The 16697-nt window shown below is 29.7% G+C and overlaps 1 protein-coding gene across 1 annotated transcript; it reads right to left on the bottom strand.

Moving 5' to 3' along the window:
- Nucleotides 1–1650: 1650 nt before the first annotated feature.
- On the bottom strand, nucleotides 1651–8213 carry LOC113370858 (GATA-binding factor A-like). The gene is made up of 5 exons (XM_026611539.1): nucleotides 8006–8213; nucleotides 6300–6455; nucleotides 3992–4163; nucleotides 2318–2616; nucleotides 1651–2243 (listed from the first exon to the last, which is right to left on the bottom strand). Exons 1-5 carry the CDS (start codon nucleotides 8211–8213, stop codon nucleotides 1651–1653), a joined length of 1428 nt encoding a protein of 475 aa, XP_026467324.1.
- Nucleotides 8214–16697: the final 8484 nt, after the last annotated feature.

Below are 16697 nucleotides of genomic sequence, written 5' to 3'. Positions count from 1 at the left end.
AATTACAGCTAAACATCACCAAAATCGAAATCTCTTGTTATTTGGGAAAAAATGCTATTGATTTTTTGGGAAAAAAGCTCTTGTTATTTGGGAAAAATTGTTATTGATTTTTTTAAATGATTGATGTGAATAACAATATTTTTCAATTTTAAATGATACTTCTTGGTTTCGGCCTTCTAACATTTTATTTTTTGATATTCATGAAATAATATTTATTTTTCATATTCTTCATTCATTAATTTTAATTCAACTAAATTAAATATTTTCAAAAAGTTATATAAATATTATTAAAAACGAAATAAAGGTAAAATTCATCTCTTCTCTTATCTATAGTAAAATTAATAACATAAACCAACTTTTTTTTTAAGTATTAAAGCAATCATTTGCGAGAGATGGCAACAGTATTTTGGAAAAATTAAATCAATGCACACAATCGTCATTTATGTCTTTAAGTTGTACAGGAACGGTTGTTTTTACATTGATATCGAAAAAAGTGAGTTAATATATTTTATAAACACATTTTACCTAAAACTTAATATTATTAATAAGTAATCATCCCGAATAAAACACGTAATAATTTATTTTAATTTTATTTTAAGACATATTTGCATTAAAATACATATGATATTAGCGTGATACACTTGCATATTTGGAAACGACAAATTTTCTACAATTTTACACTTTATTAAATTAAATATACTATGTCCTATTTTTAACATACACAGTACGAATAGGTTTATTTTCTTGAATTTAATACACAGTACAATAATAGTATTATTATATGCAATATTATTGCACATCACATTAAAATCATATCTGAACAATATCAGATTTAGAACGCATAAACGTACCTTTGAGTCTATGAAAGATATGATTATGTAATAATTTAAATCGGTAATAACTACATATTTCTCTAAGAATATTGAAATTTATTTTTAAAATATTAAATCTACTATTCATATACTTGATTTATAATTTATTAACTGATATTTGTTTATAGTTCTTCAAATATATTCAAAGATTTTAATAATTTAATACAATGTCATTAATTAATATTTTTTAACAAATGACAATAAAAATTTTGCCTACTATTTACAAAGCACTTAAAAATAAATCGCACTGAATGATTGCATCTACTATTCTAACATAACTAACGTAAGGCATGATATTTTTCAACATCATAATATTTTTATATTTAATTATCAGTCAATATTTTTTATCATTTTGAATTTTCTTGAGTGCTATATACAAAGCCTGACTCGGTGGGTTTATTTACAAAATTATATACAACTTAACTTTTAAGCATTAATACCAATTATAATTTTTAGAAATATATTTCTAGTATTCCATCATGAATGTATTCTATAATCAGATATGACGTACATTTTAAATATAAATATAAATCGTTTTGAATTTGATATGTTATGACGTAGTAACAATGATGATTTATTGGATCAAAACTTTATTATGTAATTATTGCTTGATATTGACCTTGCTACTTGGCCATCCCAGTGTTTGTCAACAACAAACATTTTGTTGTTGGAAACAAATATTTTGATAGTTTTCAAATATGATACCTTCTATGTCATGGTATTATCAATTACAATTTTTGATAGTCTTTTGTATTTTTACTTATTACAAACCAAAATTTCAAGAAGTTGCCATCAATTTTGCGGCTTGGATGACATTGTGTTGATGATGGTATCCACTCAGTGAATCTACAGCACTGCTTTGTGAATGACTCAAAGGCGTACCAAAACTGGTTCCTGTGAAATAACTTCCAGGAAGACAATTATTCATGTAATCGTATTCACTAGGTTCATTTTTCACATGCTGATACCCCGAATTGATCGACGAAGGTGTGTGCATTGTATGATGATGGCTCATGGATGAAGATAATGGACTGTGGTGAGAAAGATGACTATTCACATGTTGCGGATTCATGTTGCCAGCACTGGATATATTGTTGTTACTACTATGTTGCTGATGGTGATGTTGCTGACTAGTACTGTGGTGATGTAAATTCTGAGGTTGTTGTTGCTGGTGATGGTGTGTAGTTAAGTTTGCGCTGCTTGTCGCAGGTAACAAGGATGTGTGGCCTAAATACGGTCGCTCACTGATACTTGTCGGAGTTTGTTGACCATTCGTGTTATGGCTTTTGTTGATCTCATTATCAACAGAGGATGGTGTGGTTTGGTGGTGGCTTGCAGAAGTAGTCTGTTGCTGAATTGGCGGTTTGAGATCTGTGAAAAGTACTGGATTAGATTGGATTCAGGTATCTAGAAATCAGTTTTTTAGATAATATTATCCCCCTTACCTTCAGCTGGAGAAGAGCTCTCCTTCCTGGTAGTTTCGCTAACAGGCGTTGTGCTATTTCCACTTCCTATGCTGCCTCCATTTCCTCCGCCCTGCTTCTTGGGTTTTCGTTTTCTGGTCTGGATGCCATCTTTCCGCATGGCCAATGGCCTATTGACGCCGTGCAGCTTGAAATATAAACCGCAAGCATTGCATACCGGCTCGCCTTCATTATTTCGCCGCCAAAGAGTTGTCGTGCGAGTTCCGCAATTCGTGCAGCACAAACCCAAACGGCGCGTTGCAGTCTGGAATTGAAAAGAATTTTAAAGATTAGATAAAATGAATAAATAAAAATTATAAATATTGAACTGTTTTAGACCGCACACCATATTTGGATATATTTTTTAACAGAATAACATGATCTATGGAGCTGTACATTCCAACATAGTATTTTTCACAGAAAGGTAACCTAGGGGTGAAGTACTCTCCTATATTATATATTTTGACTATATTTGCTGGATATGCTTATCTAAGTGTTGGTGTTTATGTGTTGCGGCCACATCCATAAAATAGATATTTTTATCTGAGACCTATAACTTTGTTATCAGTGCAAATTTCCCATACAGCACGGGTCAAACAATGGTCGACTTGTTTGGTTCCATGTACAGCCTACCGTGTTATTACAAGCCCATTATGGGCCAATTTATAACCCAGTTGGTTTAGACCCATACGTTGGCCACCGGGTCAAACAATGGTCGACCTACCGGGTTATTATAAGCCCATTATGGGCCCATTTAACCATAACCGGCCTCTTAACGATAACTCCCCGGCTCACGAAAAGTAACTAACTAGAGATAGTTGTAATTGCTAACGTACAATAATCTTAAAATTACTTGTTATCAGACGAATTTTCCGAGTATTTTAAAGTTCTTGCATAATACGTCATCTCCAAATATAGAACAAAATTTTAGAAAAAAAAATTTGAACACTATAAATCACGTTGGTACCCATGTCAGTCATGTGTGCCTAACGCTAAGGTGTTATACATGAGCCATGTCAGGCATACATGTCTGACATAGGCAATCCGGTAGAAGGAAATAGGGTTTTAATATAGAGCCATGTCAGTCACATATGAGAGCTATAAAAATTTCAAAAACAAAATCATTTTTCTTTGATACACTAAATTTTCATAAAACATTTTTACCGAAGTTATCTAATAAAGTTACCACATCCCTTGTGAAAAAAAATCTGATATTATTGTGGCGATTAATATGATAATACATAATTTCGTTAATATTTCACTCGCATTTACTAATAATTTATTAGAATGTCTTTGCAGACCTATTGCGATCAATTTATTAAAATTATAAGCAGAATAAAATAATTTACATTAGTAGTTTTATTATCACTGACATTAAAAGTACAATATATCAAATTTGCCGACACAGCTATTTATGCAAATCCGCAAACATCGCAGTAATTAAAAATCGTAAATAACATAACATCTTATGCATTCAATTAATAATTAGCTGTTTATTGTTTATATAGAAAATAATAATTTACCATAAGCCAACCGTACCTGCCATAGATAAAGCTTTGCATAGATAACTATCATGAAACTGCGTTGTGTGAGGTTCAGTTATTTTATATGAATAAACAACACTATGTTCGGATATTTAATATAATTAATCTTACCAGTCGTTTGCTGGGTTTGATCAGGGGCCGGTTCATTCCGTTCATCTTGTGGTAAAGTCCGCAGGCGTTGCAGAGGTAGTGCCCTGTGCCGTCCCTGCGCCACAGTGGCGTAGAAATTGCACCGCAGTTGACGCACTCGCGCCCTTCACCGAATTGGAAATCCATCGAACCATCTAAAAAAGAAAATGACATAATTAAATCAGGTTTATTCGGTTGATATTCTTGATATTCTATTAAAATATAGAATATCAAGAATAATATAATAATAAAAAAAAAATCATTCTTTCTTGAAATGAAAACAAATACTTATGAAGCCGATATTCTTAATTCTATCGTAACATGTAAAAAAAAAATTTTTTTGATTATTTTTTTTTTAAAAAAAAATCGTGCAGAACGAGTACTTATGGAGCCGACGTGAGGCTTTAAAGTGGGGGAGGGGGCAATTTAAGTGAATTATAAAAAATTCAACATTTGTACAAAAAATTGCAAAAATTTTATCATTTTTTCTTGGTACTAGAAATGCACGTGATGTTGGTTGAGAGAGAGAGAGAGAGGGGGGGCGAGGGTTATAATTTTAAATATCACCAAGGAGAAGGAAGAGGTCCAAAAATCCTTAAAAATCGATCACGTGATCAATAATGGACTGTCCTTAAGTTGAGGTGATCACATTTTTTGTATTTCAAAGATTCTCAAATAATCTTCGACGTAAGGTGGAAAAATCCGAGAGTACCTATAGACCATTTGTACAAAACATTAATTTTTTTAACAAATATATAAAAGTTGCATAGCATGTGAATATTAGGCAAAGAATATTCTATTTATTAGAAATGCATTTTAAAGGTTGAGAGAGGGGGGGAGGGCGTTAATTTTAAATATCACCAAGGGTGAGGCCCAAAATCCTTAAAAATTGATAACGTGATTAATGGACGGCCCTCATAGTTAAGGTGATCATATTTTTTTTTTATTTCAAAAATTCTAAAAAAAATCCGGGACGTACGAGCCGGAATTAATGTACTATACATTAATATTTAATATAATACTATACATTTAACGAATATATAAAAATTGCATGGTATATAACTAAAAAGCAAATATCCCTTTCCACTAGCTAATTGCAGAGTAAGTACGTATTTTGTCGCCGGAGCGGTGGCATCCGAGTAGAGAGAGTTAAAAATGCATTTCAAAAAGTGGTTTAAAATTGCATGGCGAAAATTAAAAAAAAAATGCAATTTATTTTACAATATTTTAGAAAAAGGACTGAAGCATAAAAAAGTCTTTGAGCAACCTTAATTAATTGGTACTTAATATACTTGAAGTAAGTTAGACTTTGAGAACTTTAGTATGACTAGGCACTACATTTAAAAATTAAGATATTATAAAATTTAAAGTGAAAAGGGTGCATTGACTAATATGGATTAATTTACAATTTTGACACAAATTTGTAAAGGACAAAAAAGAAGCATTAAATAAATATGTACAACATGAAGGGCTTAAGTTGGGAATATGTAGGAATTTAGATAATGCATATGCCCTTAGCTAACAACTTCTAAACATTTAAAAAATCATTCATCATTATATAATATTAAAATGCAAAAAGCATAAAATTGCATACTTTGTTATGTGATTATTCATGTAAATTATATATATATATTACAATATTCTTAACTACTTATATATCTTAACACCTTCAATAACAATAATAATTGCTCATAAACATGAGTATATTTATGAGAATATAGATAAATAAATCTCAATTTAATTATTTTAAAATGTTAATTGATTTTCACCTCTATTAACAAGTATTAAAATTAATTTTATTTGCAATAACTCTTTTTTAATGTTATTTGCTACGCATTTATGCAATTGAATGTGTGCATTGAATTATGATATTGCTTCGTAAGACGGTAAATGTTGATCAAATGAAGGTGCAATTTGTGTGTGGGTACTAGATGAACTTTAAGAGGATATGTTGGGATAAAAATGCTTAATATACTAATATAATTGTTGTGATATTCACGTTTTTTAATGAATGGATACTTTGAATATCATTTGTGTAAAGTATTGTTTATGAAGAATATCAGTCAAATTCGCGTAAGAGTAAATAATCAAAGGTTTTATTGGAACTGCACGCCTTGCTATATATTTATTATTAAATAGTAATTCAATAAGATTCAGTTTCATCTATAACTATACCTAATTTTTTTTTATAACTTTATTTTGTATTTATAAATTTGCTTTCTACATATTTTATAATACATATATAATAAAATAATTTTATATTATTTATTAAATATATTATTTTTTCTTACCATAGGGTGATGTTCGTTGAAATCCTGCTGCGGTGTCGTAGGCCCTCCACGACATTGCATTCATCATCGCATTTTGGGCGTAAAATTGGGACGCCAAAGGCGACGAATGGGCAGTAGGAGCCCCTAAACTATGTGCTGCACTGTGGTGAGTCGATCCTAAAATAATTAAAAATTTTGATAATTTTCATGTACATACATCATACACCTTAAAAATTTAATACAATTCGGATTATTTTATAAGACTGCACAATTTGTTAAATTTATCAAAATTAAAGAGTCTTACTAATGGGTAACGCAAAATTACTGATCACTGAAAAATCAATGATTATTACACAAGATATAATTTGTGTAATTGTATCTATATTTCTATTGTTTTGCATAATAAATGCATTCGAAATAATTTTAAAATAAACTGATTTCTGTCTTGCGTCCCGGCTTTTTCTAAAAGCAATATTTGTCCCGGTTTTAGGTGTTTTGTCCAGAATCGTCCCGTATTTTTAAAAATGTTTTGATTGCCAAAATTTTTTTAAATATATTTCAACTAGAAAATGTGAACGTATTAATTTTTTAGCTCGAAAACATACACCCCCTCCCGCTCCCCTGCCCCGGATTTCATGCAAAAAAATTTGGACACCTTACTTTACACAATCTTAACAAAGTACATACGTACTGATTTAGAATTTGTTCATAAATTATTGCTGACAGTTTTAATTATTGTATAACTCAACTGTAACTTGTATAGTAAAACACTTTACAAACATAAATTAAAATATCGTGTACTACCTATATAAAAAAGTCAATTCTATTACTATCTAGTTTTGAATAATAATAAATACTCAATGTCGATTAAAGTATTATAAAAAAAAACAATTTTTAGTCTGACATAGGTTAGATACAGTTATTATGTATAAAATTCTTATTGTTATACTAAATGGTGTGATCTTGATTAAAAATAATCGTTCTTCTTTAGATAAAATAATCGAAAATAAAAATAGTATCTCTAGATACTATAGAAAAATAGAATGGAAAAATGGAAAAATGGAAAACTGGAAAAATAGAAATAGTATCTCTGAAAAATTGAAAAATTAAAGAACGAATTATCAATTAAACTAATAAAAAAAACAAAATTCAAACGGAAGTATGGACACCGAACTAAATTTAACCATCTAAAATTATCACTGAACACTTAAAAATATATTTTACTATTTGACTTGTTATTATTATATATATTATATATCTACTGTAAGAAGACTACTGAATTACAGTAGAATCTGAAGAATTATTATTACAGAAGTAATAATCCTAAGCGTCCAAAGCTTTAGACAATGTTTTGGAAATCAGCTGAAAATGTTTCGAATTTTTTACCATAATCCAGTAATTTCAACATTTCAATATTCCGGTACTTTTTGATTTTTTAAATCCAGTCATTTAAGCTTAAATTTGGTAAGAATCGCGGAATTCGAGATATTCAGCTGGTAAGTCTGTAAATACTTGTATATTGACACCCTGAAGTTGTCTCAAAACCTACATATGGTATTGACACCCTACTATATGTAGGTTTTGAGATAACTTTAGGTTGTCAATATACAAGTATTTACAAACCTACAGCTGGGTATCTCGAGTTCCGAGGTGAACCTACTATAATGACTGGACAATTCTAGTAGTACCAGATTAAAAAAATTGTACTCTATTTTTTTATATCTTACCGTATCCGTCGGAAGCATGATGCCACGCGTTCTGCGGCACCGGAGTCGCCCCGAAATGTCCGGTGCTCGCATACTGTCCAGCATGGGGCAGCGCCCGGCTGGACGGCACATAGACCGGAGCCTGCGCCTGGTGAAACATTCCGGTCGTTCCTCCCGTCATATCTTGTCCGTAGCCCGCGCTAGAACCGCCGCTACTGCCGTGAAACATAACACGAAATACACAGGACTTAGTTAATGCACTTGTCCAGGGAATGGATAATTATCCGGAAAATTGAGTTTTATTTAGAACTTTTTATTCATTCTTGGATATAAAGATCACAAGAGTTTGGAATCACGATTTAATATCACTTTATTTTTTAAATTTTATTTATCGTTCTTATATAGAATACTGTTTGATCATTATTAATGTTTCACTTTAAACTTACAACTGATATAAATCACTTGTGTTAAAATTTATATCAACATTTGGACAAAACACTTCAATAACAACAAAATCGTTGTAATTTATTGCAATTTAAATTATTAACCACATATTATTATAAAACTATGAACTCCTTGACATATTCCTTGACGCTCTATAGATCTGGATAATAATCTGAAAAAAAAAACGAGAAAATTGTTAATACTATTAGTGATGGATATTATTGATAATATTTTACTCAAATAGGATAATAAATATTGAATGTTAGTTTCATGTTAATATTTTTCTACTAATTAGATAGGTCTTTTATCACAGCGATGAGAATTCGGTGTTCTTCGATGTGTGTTTTTTGTTGTACATTTTAACCTAGTATTTTATTCGAAAAATTCGTCAAAGTTTGCAAAAAATAATACCGTTTTTTTTTGGCATTTGTCAAAATTAGACCTTTGATTCACATTTTCTCAAAAATGCCTGAACCGTTTTCAGAAATTTAAAAGCCATTTCATGTATCTCAATGAGGACTATTATTCGTCAGTTCTGTGCGACGATTTGCCGAGTCGTTTCTTTGTAATTTGGAAAAAAGTGTTAAACTTTTCGTCCACATTTAAGCTCATACTACCGAATTGATTTTAAAAATTCGATAACTGTTCGAAAGATGTTAGTTGGGAATGATACTGATTAGTTTTAGATGAAAATCTACCGAGCAGTTTCTTGTAATTAATTGTTGAAAAAAAATTGAACCGATTTTTATGAAACTTTTTTTGATGATATATATCATGGTCTTATACAACTTATTGAAATATTACCGCCTTACGACAAGTACTTTAATTTTAAAAATTTATCAAAGTTTGAGAAAACGAGTAGTTTTTTTGACGTTTGTTAATATATAAATTAGATGATTTACTTGGTATAACGATAGAGTACTTGGTCTTAATAAACAAACTAAACCATTAAAATCCCACGGAAACTGGTTCAATTATAAAAATTGTTGATTTTTGAAAATTTGCTTTTAGAAAATACTCAGAGTTAACGTGTTAATTTGCTTTCAATTATGTGTTATAAATCCACTCGGAATACTTTTAATCACTCAAAAATTAATTTATTTTTTATTGATTAATTCGATTAATTACACATATCGGGAAGTTCATGTAATTTGCCTCAAGGCAAAATACCAATACGAACTAGTTAGGTTTTATTTTTATAAACAATTTTTTTAAGATAAGTATTTTATTACTTTACAGTCTTGATTAAATACGCCAACTTTTGATAAAACTTACAGCATCTTTAATACCTAAAAAGAGGGTTTTTTCAAAGTCAACTAATTTAAAAAAAAATAAATTCATATATCAACAAAAAGTCTAACATCTTGAAAACTCGGAACAATTGTGATATTTTTTACTGCGATCTTAGAAATGTTATTCACGGTTACAATTCTAAAGCTTAAATAAACAAAATTAATATAATAATCAATCACAATTACCAAAAAATGATCATAATTTCATCAAAGCTCTAGGTTGCACTTAAAAGCTCACAATTTCCAAACAACGTGTGATAATTTTTTTTCGGTAGAGTTAAGGTCAATAACATCACCCTTTTTTGGCTTGACGTTAAGTTCTGGGACACCCTGTCTCATATGTTGCTGCAACGACCAAAAAAAGCAATTTTCACTTAAGATTATATTTGAGATAAAAAACTTCAAGAGTAAATTTGATTTCATACTGCTTGATATCGAGCTGGTCGTTGTTGATATGAAATATTGAACTACTTGGTTTTAGTTAGTTACTTATTTAGTCCATATTCTTAAACACACAAAGGGCTTGATCAGATAATTTCAACAATATATATTGACTAGTTTTTCATTAAATATTTCACTAAACACAATTTATCTAAAGCAAATACAAATTACCATATTTGTTAGTAATTACACTTCTTCTTCATTACAACTTTTTTTTAAATGTTCATTTTATACTTTTCCAAATAGATTCCATTGTCCTTTACAAGACCACAATGAAAATCTGTAGTTGTTAACTATCTGAAATATTTTGCTTGATTGTGTGCTTTTTTAAAACATAGTACTTATCGAGTCCATTTTTATCTCAATGTAGATAAATAAAACAAAATATCATTTCCATTGTCCCCTCCATGACTTGTTATATGATCCTCTTGGAGATTGTTGCACATGGCCGATGTAAAAATTTAAATTGAGCTTGTATCAAAATTGATGTGTAAAAATATTTTTTTTGACATGCATTTGATAACATGCAATAGTAAATTGAGCTATTAGAAATGGATCGAGATCTCAGTGAATAAAATAAATCATACATAGACATAAAAATGCTACATAGAATGCTATCAATTAGTTTTGTACAATAGAATAAATTTCAAATTTTAATTTATTTCGATTTTTAGTTTTTTAATTAATATATGGGATTCATCATCGCACACTAAATAAGTTTTAGCTTTTTTACCATTATCAAAACTTATGTCTATTAGTAAGATTTTAGTGATTACTTCCAAAAAAATGGTTTCATCGTTCTGCAAACGTATTTAAATCATTTATCATTTATCTAAAGTATGAAATAAAAGTTAATATTTAAATTACAACGTAGTTTATCATCATTTTATAATGGTATTGTCCTTTTCTAATAATCACATTATATGAGAAGATAATGTTATCCATCCGCTGGGACGACTGTTTCGATAGTAACACCAGGATCTCGATAATTGTTCTTTTATCGCAAAGCTAACAAATTTAATTATCCAAAACCATCATTTAGAACATCAGAACAATGAATTTAATCAACTACTTCATAACCAGATCTCGAAGTTAAATATCACACTTACTTTTATAAAATTGACAAGGATAATTGACTCTTGATTTTGATTTTGATAGACATTACGTTAGTCTATAATAATGTCTATGATAATTATTATATTCATATTAAAATAATGTATTTTATTGAAATCTTTCAATTTGATCCACCAGATAAGATATATAGTTAGCTGATTCTTTTCTGTTTTTCTGATATGCTAAAAAATATATTTTTTGAAATAATTAATTTTCAGAATAAGGTTTTGTATCTAATGTAAATGACTTGTGCTGCAAAATATTTGTTTTATTAATATTTTCTTTTTTGAACAACAATCAGAACTATTTTTATGTGTTCTGTGAGCTGTTGTAATGTAGATCCTCACTTCTACCATTATTAGAAAACCCAGTGTTGTCCATATTCTTCATGATAAAATTATTGTTAGACTTTCCTAATAGTGATATGATATATAAATATAGCAATAAGGCTATTTTTACCAGAAATTGTGTTTTGATCTATATTTAAAGTAAAAACTGATATCACTACTACTTGATATCAGTTTATACGAAATGACTAGAATCTGCATGTGCAAGACCAAAGTTTTTGTCATTTGAGCCACGAGGAAGTTCATAAAATACTTGTGTAGCGAATTTTATTAATATCTCATATTTAATAATTCCAAAATGTAGCACCTTAATATACAAAAATGTATCAAAAATACGCCAGACGTAAAAAGTTCAATGCCCTTGATAAAAAAAAATTATTAAATAAAGTAACATATTTTACAATAAAATATTAAGTGGGATGTTCTAAATTTTGAGCAAAATTAACCATTGTATTGATAATATTATTGGATGGATTTAAAAATATCAATTTGTTTTTTCATTTTGCAGTCACAATACCTTCGGAAAATTCAATAACAATAAATTTTTATTCCAAATGTAATTAAAAGTAAAATTTTCAAACATTTTTTCCCATTAAACTTGAATACTAGGCAAAATTATGCCGGTAAATTTTCACATTATTCAAATATATTATATATAATTATATATGCAATTGATTATTGTACCTGTCCCATAAACCACAATTGTGATTTATGGTTCTGGCATTTATTACTTTATCTCTAACAACTGGTTAATTAGTGCAATAATAATGGAAAATGTTTGCCATTCGTATAGTGCATATATGTATAATTTGCATAAGTCAAATAAATATATATAATATATATAATAAGTTTATTTGGCATCCACGTGCCACATAGAACAGACATAAACTGGAAATATTAAATAAATTAAGAGTAAAATAACATTTTTATTAAATGGAAATTCAAATTAATTATGAGTAAAATAGAAATTTAAATTAATTTTTTGAATGAATATCTGTTTCAATACTTTTGTGTTTATAATCATATATAAGTTATGGGTATTACTGTCCTAAAGCAAGTCTATGAGCTAAGTTAACTCGATTAAGGGAAAAATAGTGTCCGGACGTATTTTTGTTCTATTATATTAGCCATGAAGGTGACAACCTTCAGGGCATTTAACTTTACAACTACGTGAAAATGCAAATAGTGTGAGAGATTTTCCAATGCCATTTCACACTGCAGTGTTCGAAACTGGGCTATTTTCAATTGAAAACATTTTTGATCTATATTTTCGAAAGAAAATTTATATCACTAATGCATGATATCAGGTTGTCCAGAGCGAGTGTTCGAACTCACGAGGCAGTGCGCTCAACCGTTACACCCAATAATCATTTATTGTAGATGTGTGTTTCCACATAACTTTTATGCCCCATTTCTTTAGCCCAGGCCGTTAATTAATGTTTCAGCTAACGTTTGTATTTAGATAATATTAAAACAGTACACATAATTGACCCGTATGAACGAACAATGAATTCAAACAAAACAATGTGTTTAATCACAAAAACGTTTCGTTATCTTCAACAAAAGATAATTGTCATTTATGCAAGTACGGCACGATAGCCATCAGGGCTTTAGCCATTACAAATTTGTGGAAAACGATTGTTAAATATTTATATCTATTGTTGTAAAATATAACTCATACAAAACAAAGTTAAATGTTTGATAAATATTTGCATTTTATCAACGCTTGATTTAAAAACAACCGACATAAGTGAAAAGTGATAAAAAGGTAGTGACAGTTTTAATGATAATTTAACTAGTTTTCTAATAATTGTGAAATTTTAATAATTCATATGTTACAAACATTTGTAAAATTTTTCTTTTACTTTTTTATTATTTTGTTTTATGAGCAGTAATTGTCACTTAAATTCAAAGAGATTGCAAGACTAAATCTCTTACCACGTGATCCACTAAGAAGCCCATTTTTTAAACAACCAAAATATAATATAAAATATTTTTAAAACGCTTGTTTATTAATTTCGATTTCTGATATTTCATTCATATTTTTCTGAATTTTACTTCAACATTTCTGACTATAATAAAATATATAATATGTACTAAGTAGTAATTGTTTCAATATGATTTGAGGAGGTTGATCGATTCTTTATAAGATGCAAATTTTTATTTAGGTTTGCAATTCCATTTCTTTCACCGTCGACAGGTGTGCATCAATGCCAAAAGATATATGTAGGTATATATAAATTTATTAATTGTCATATTATAAGAACATGACGGATACATTGAGTTCAAACGTCAAGATGTCAAATCATCAAATTATCGACAATCGGTGAAAGCTGCATTCGTTTTCAGATCGAAATATATATATTACTTCAAATATTCTTTTAAAAATAGTTGCAATTTTTTCTATTGAATTTATTTTATGCATTTTTAAATTCTCATTGAATCCAAAGCACTATCATATCAAGGTGGCAAGAAAAAATGTTTTGATCGAAATCAATTTGGAATTGGACAATTCCTTGCGTTCCTTCTTGCGTGTAACTTTTCAAAAGTTGCTTTTTATTAATAAAGCTCGTTACCTCAATTATTCTACCATTTGAATTCATATCCAAACCGTACAAAGAGCAGATAAAGACTAGTTTTGTTGTTAATTTTCCATGTTTTATCAGCCTGTTACGCATATCCGCTTTCGACATGTTCCTTATCGGTATCACGATTTGACTGACATGGTCGTTTATCGCAACTTCATATATTTTTGCTGGGTGGCAGAATGCATCATACACAATATATGCCCAAGTTCCACAAATGCGACATGTACATAATTTAAATAAGCAAAATGCCAGCATATCATGAAATAACGAATAAACGACCTGCAGACAATGAACAGGTCGACCATAAAAAAATTGCGCTGGGGAAATGACTTACAAATTGGCTGTGCAATGTGTTAGATGAATATAAATGTTTTGGAAAGATTAACATGGGTGAAGGAGTTTTGAAGAGATAAAGGTAAAAGTTCGTAGACCTAAAAATAATATGGTTAAAGGAAGAAGATATATTTAAATCCCTTGGGAAAATTATGGATATCAGACATCCAATGATAAAATAATCTGATGGACGTTGATGGATCATCAGAAGCTGAAGTAATTCAATTTACTCTATCAGCAGCAATTTATATACCTTATGCAGTTATAGACATTTAATATAAGAAGAACCTTTTTCACTCAATTTTACTTTCATCAAGATGTTTGTTTAAAACATTACCAGAGCTATGATCAAAATTGGACGCAGTTGACTATCACCAAAATACTTCAAACCAAGTACTTAAATTTTAGTCCTTATGTTCGCCTCAATGATATTTGTTAAATTCTCTGAATATAAATAGAAATTTCTATGATAATCATGAAGATAATTCATCAAAAATTATTAATTTATCTTATAGTACGGCCTACTACAAAAATGTACCAGTGTAAAATTATATAATGTACGTCAAATTGAAATGATGTTTTCAAAACAATATAAGTGAATCATTTTTTATAATTTTTTATTTTTTATATTTTTATACAAAATGCATTAATTACAAATTAGTAGACGTAATATTATTTTAAACTTTTTAATCCACTTTTATTTTATAAAGATATTTTATAAGATTCAATAATGTTCCGTCCATTCAGGTATGACGTATAAAAACGTTACAAGTTTTCCTTATCATATTTTTACTCTATTATTTTCCTGGGTATAGAATTGGACCAGTAAAGTCAGTATATACCATAGTAAGAAGTCCAAAACCACCATGGCCAAAAAGTATGCCACCTTATCTATTCAAACAACCGTCCAAAAAAGTGTACAAGTTAGTCGGATTGACTGCAATTGTCTTAGGTTACTTTGGACAAATATCCAGAGAAGCTCAAGATACTGCATACAAAGGTCCATTGGAGGAGGAAGTAGAAGAAGATCAAGATGTTATACCTGGTACCGATGACAGTGGTAAAGATTTGGATTTACCAGAAAAGTCGGTTGAGGAGGTTGTACCTAAAACGAATGAAGAAGATCCATCATGTGGTGTAAGGGATTCATCTTCAAGTACAGCTGAGGATGCTGCATCAAGCGCAACTAAGGATGTTCTACCAGGAGCAAATGAAGACTCGTCTGGTACAACTGAGGATGCTTCACCGTGTGCTATTGACGAAACTCCACCAGTGATAGATCCTCCACCTGAAGCTAGTGATAAAGATATAAAATGTATCACTGAAGATTCTCCCAAAAATACAACTTCTGATAGACCTATTATAACTGAAGAAGATAAAACTAAACATAGCCCACCAGAAACGATCAATAATACAAACGATAAGTGTCTAGAAAATCCTTCAGATGAAGGAAGAGATCTACAACCTCAAGTACAAGATCAAAGCAGTGAAAGTGTAACCTATGAAAATCAAAAGAAAAATGCTCTCTTGGTACCGAACACTACTTCTAAAATTGAACAAAAAGATGCTGCTCTCGTTACAAAGACAGAAACTCCAGAACGAAAAACTGTTCCAACTACCCCTCGTGTAACCTATGAAAATCAAAAGGAAAATGCTGTGTTGGTACCGAACACTACTTCTAAAATTGAACAAAAAAATGCTGTTCCTGTTATAAAGACTGTAACGATAGAAACTCCAGATCGTAAAACTGTTCCAACTACCCCTCGTAGGTCGAACTTACCTCATTTACCATGCACAAAGGACTGTATACCACCCAAAAAAATAAGTCCAATAATGCAAAATTCTGAAACATCGGAAAATACTGTAGGACAACAAGATTTGATTTCCAATGATTTCGAAACCAAAAATATTGAAACAATGCAAAATGAAATCAAGATCCTACACATGAATCGCGACAAAACTGAAAATCGAAATGATTGAAACCGGGTAATTCTAAAGAAATAAACCACCCGAAAAAGAATGGAACTTATTAACAGTTTTGGATGATAGTGGCATTGATCTAAGTGAAGTATATGAAGAGGAAGATCGTGCTAAAAAGAAATCTAAATATTCTAAAAATTTTAATTAATATTATTGAACTACATGATTATTTAAA

The sequence above is a fragment of the Ctenocephalides felis genome, unplaced genomic scaffold (genome assembly GCF_003426905.1).
Source record: "Ctenocephalides felis isolate EL2017-DRISC unplaced genomic scaffold, ASM342690v1 CF-g0.4_SCAFFOLD_01492, whole genome shotgun sequence".
Classification (NCBI taxonomy): Eukaryota; Metazoa; Arthropoda; class Insecta; order Siphonaptera; family Pulicidae; genus Ctenocephalides; species Ctenocephalides felis.
The sequence above is the reverse complement of the archived record's forward strand: the minus strand, read 5'-3'. Positions and strand labels throughout refer to the sequence as shown.

What these genes read in the sequence shown, in the direction of transcription:
- LOC113370858 (XM_026611539.1), bottom strand. Translation starts at nt 8,213, where the DNA reads ATGTTTCACGGCAGTAGCGGCGGTTCTAGCGCGGGCTACGGACAAGAT. An exon ending in TCAACGAACATCACCCTATG is followed by an intron (nt 4,164 to 6,299) that starts GTAAGAAAAAAT and finishes TTTCTTTTTTAG; the next exon opens with ATGGTTCGATGGATTTCCAA. An exon ending in ATCAAACCCAGCAAACGACT is followed by an intron (nt 2,617 to 3,991) that starts GGTAAGATTAAT and finishes TAATCTTTAAAA; the next exon opens with TTCTTTTCAATTCCAGACTG.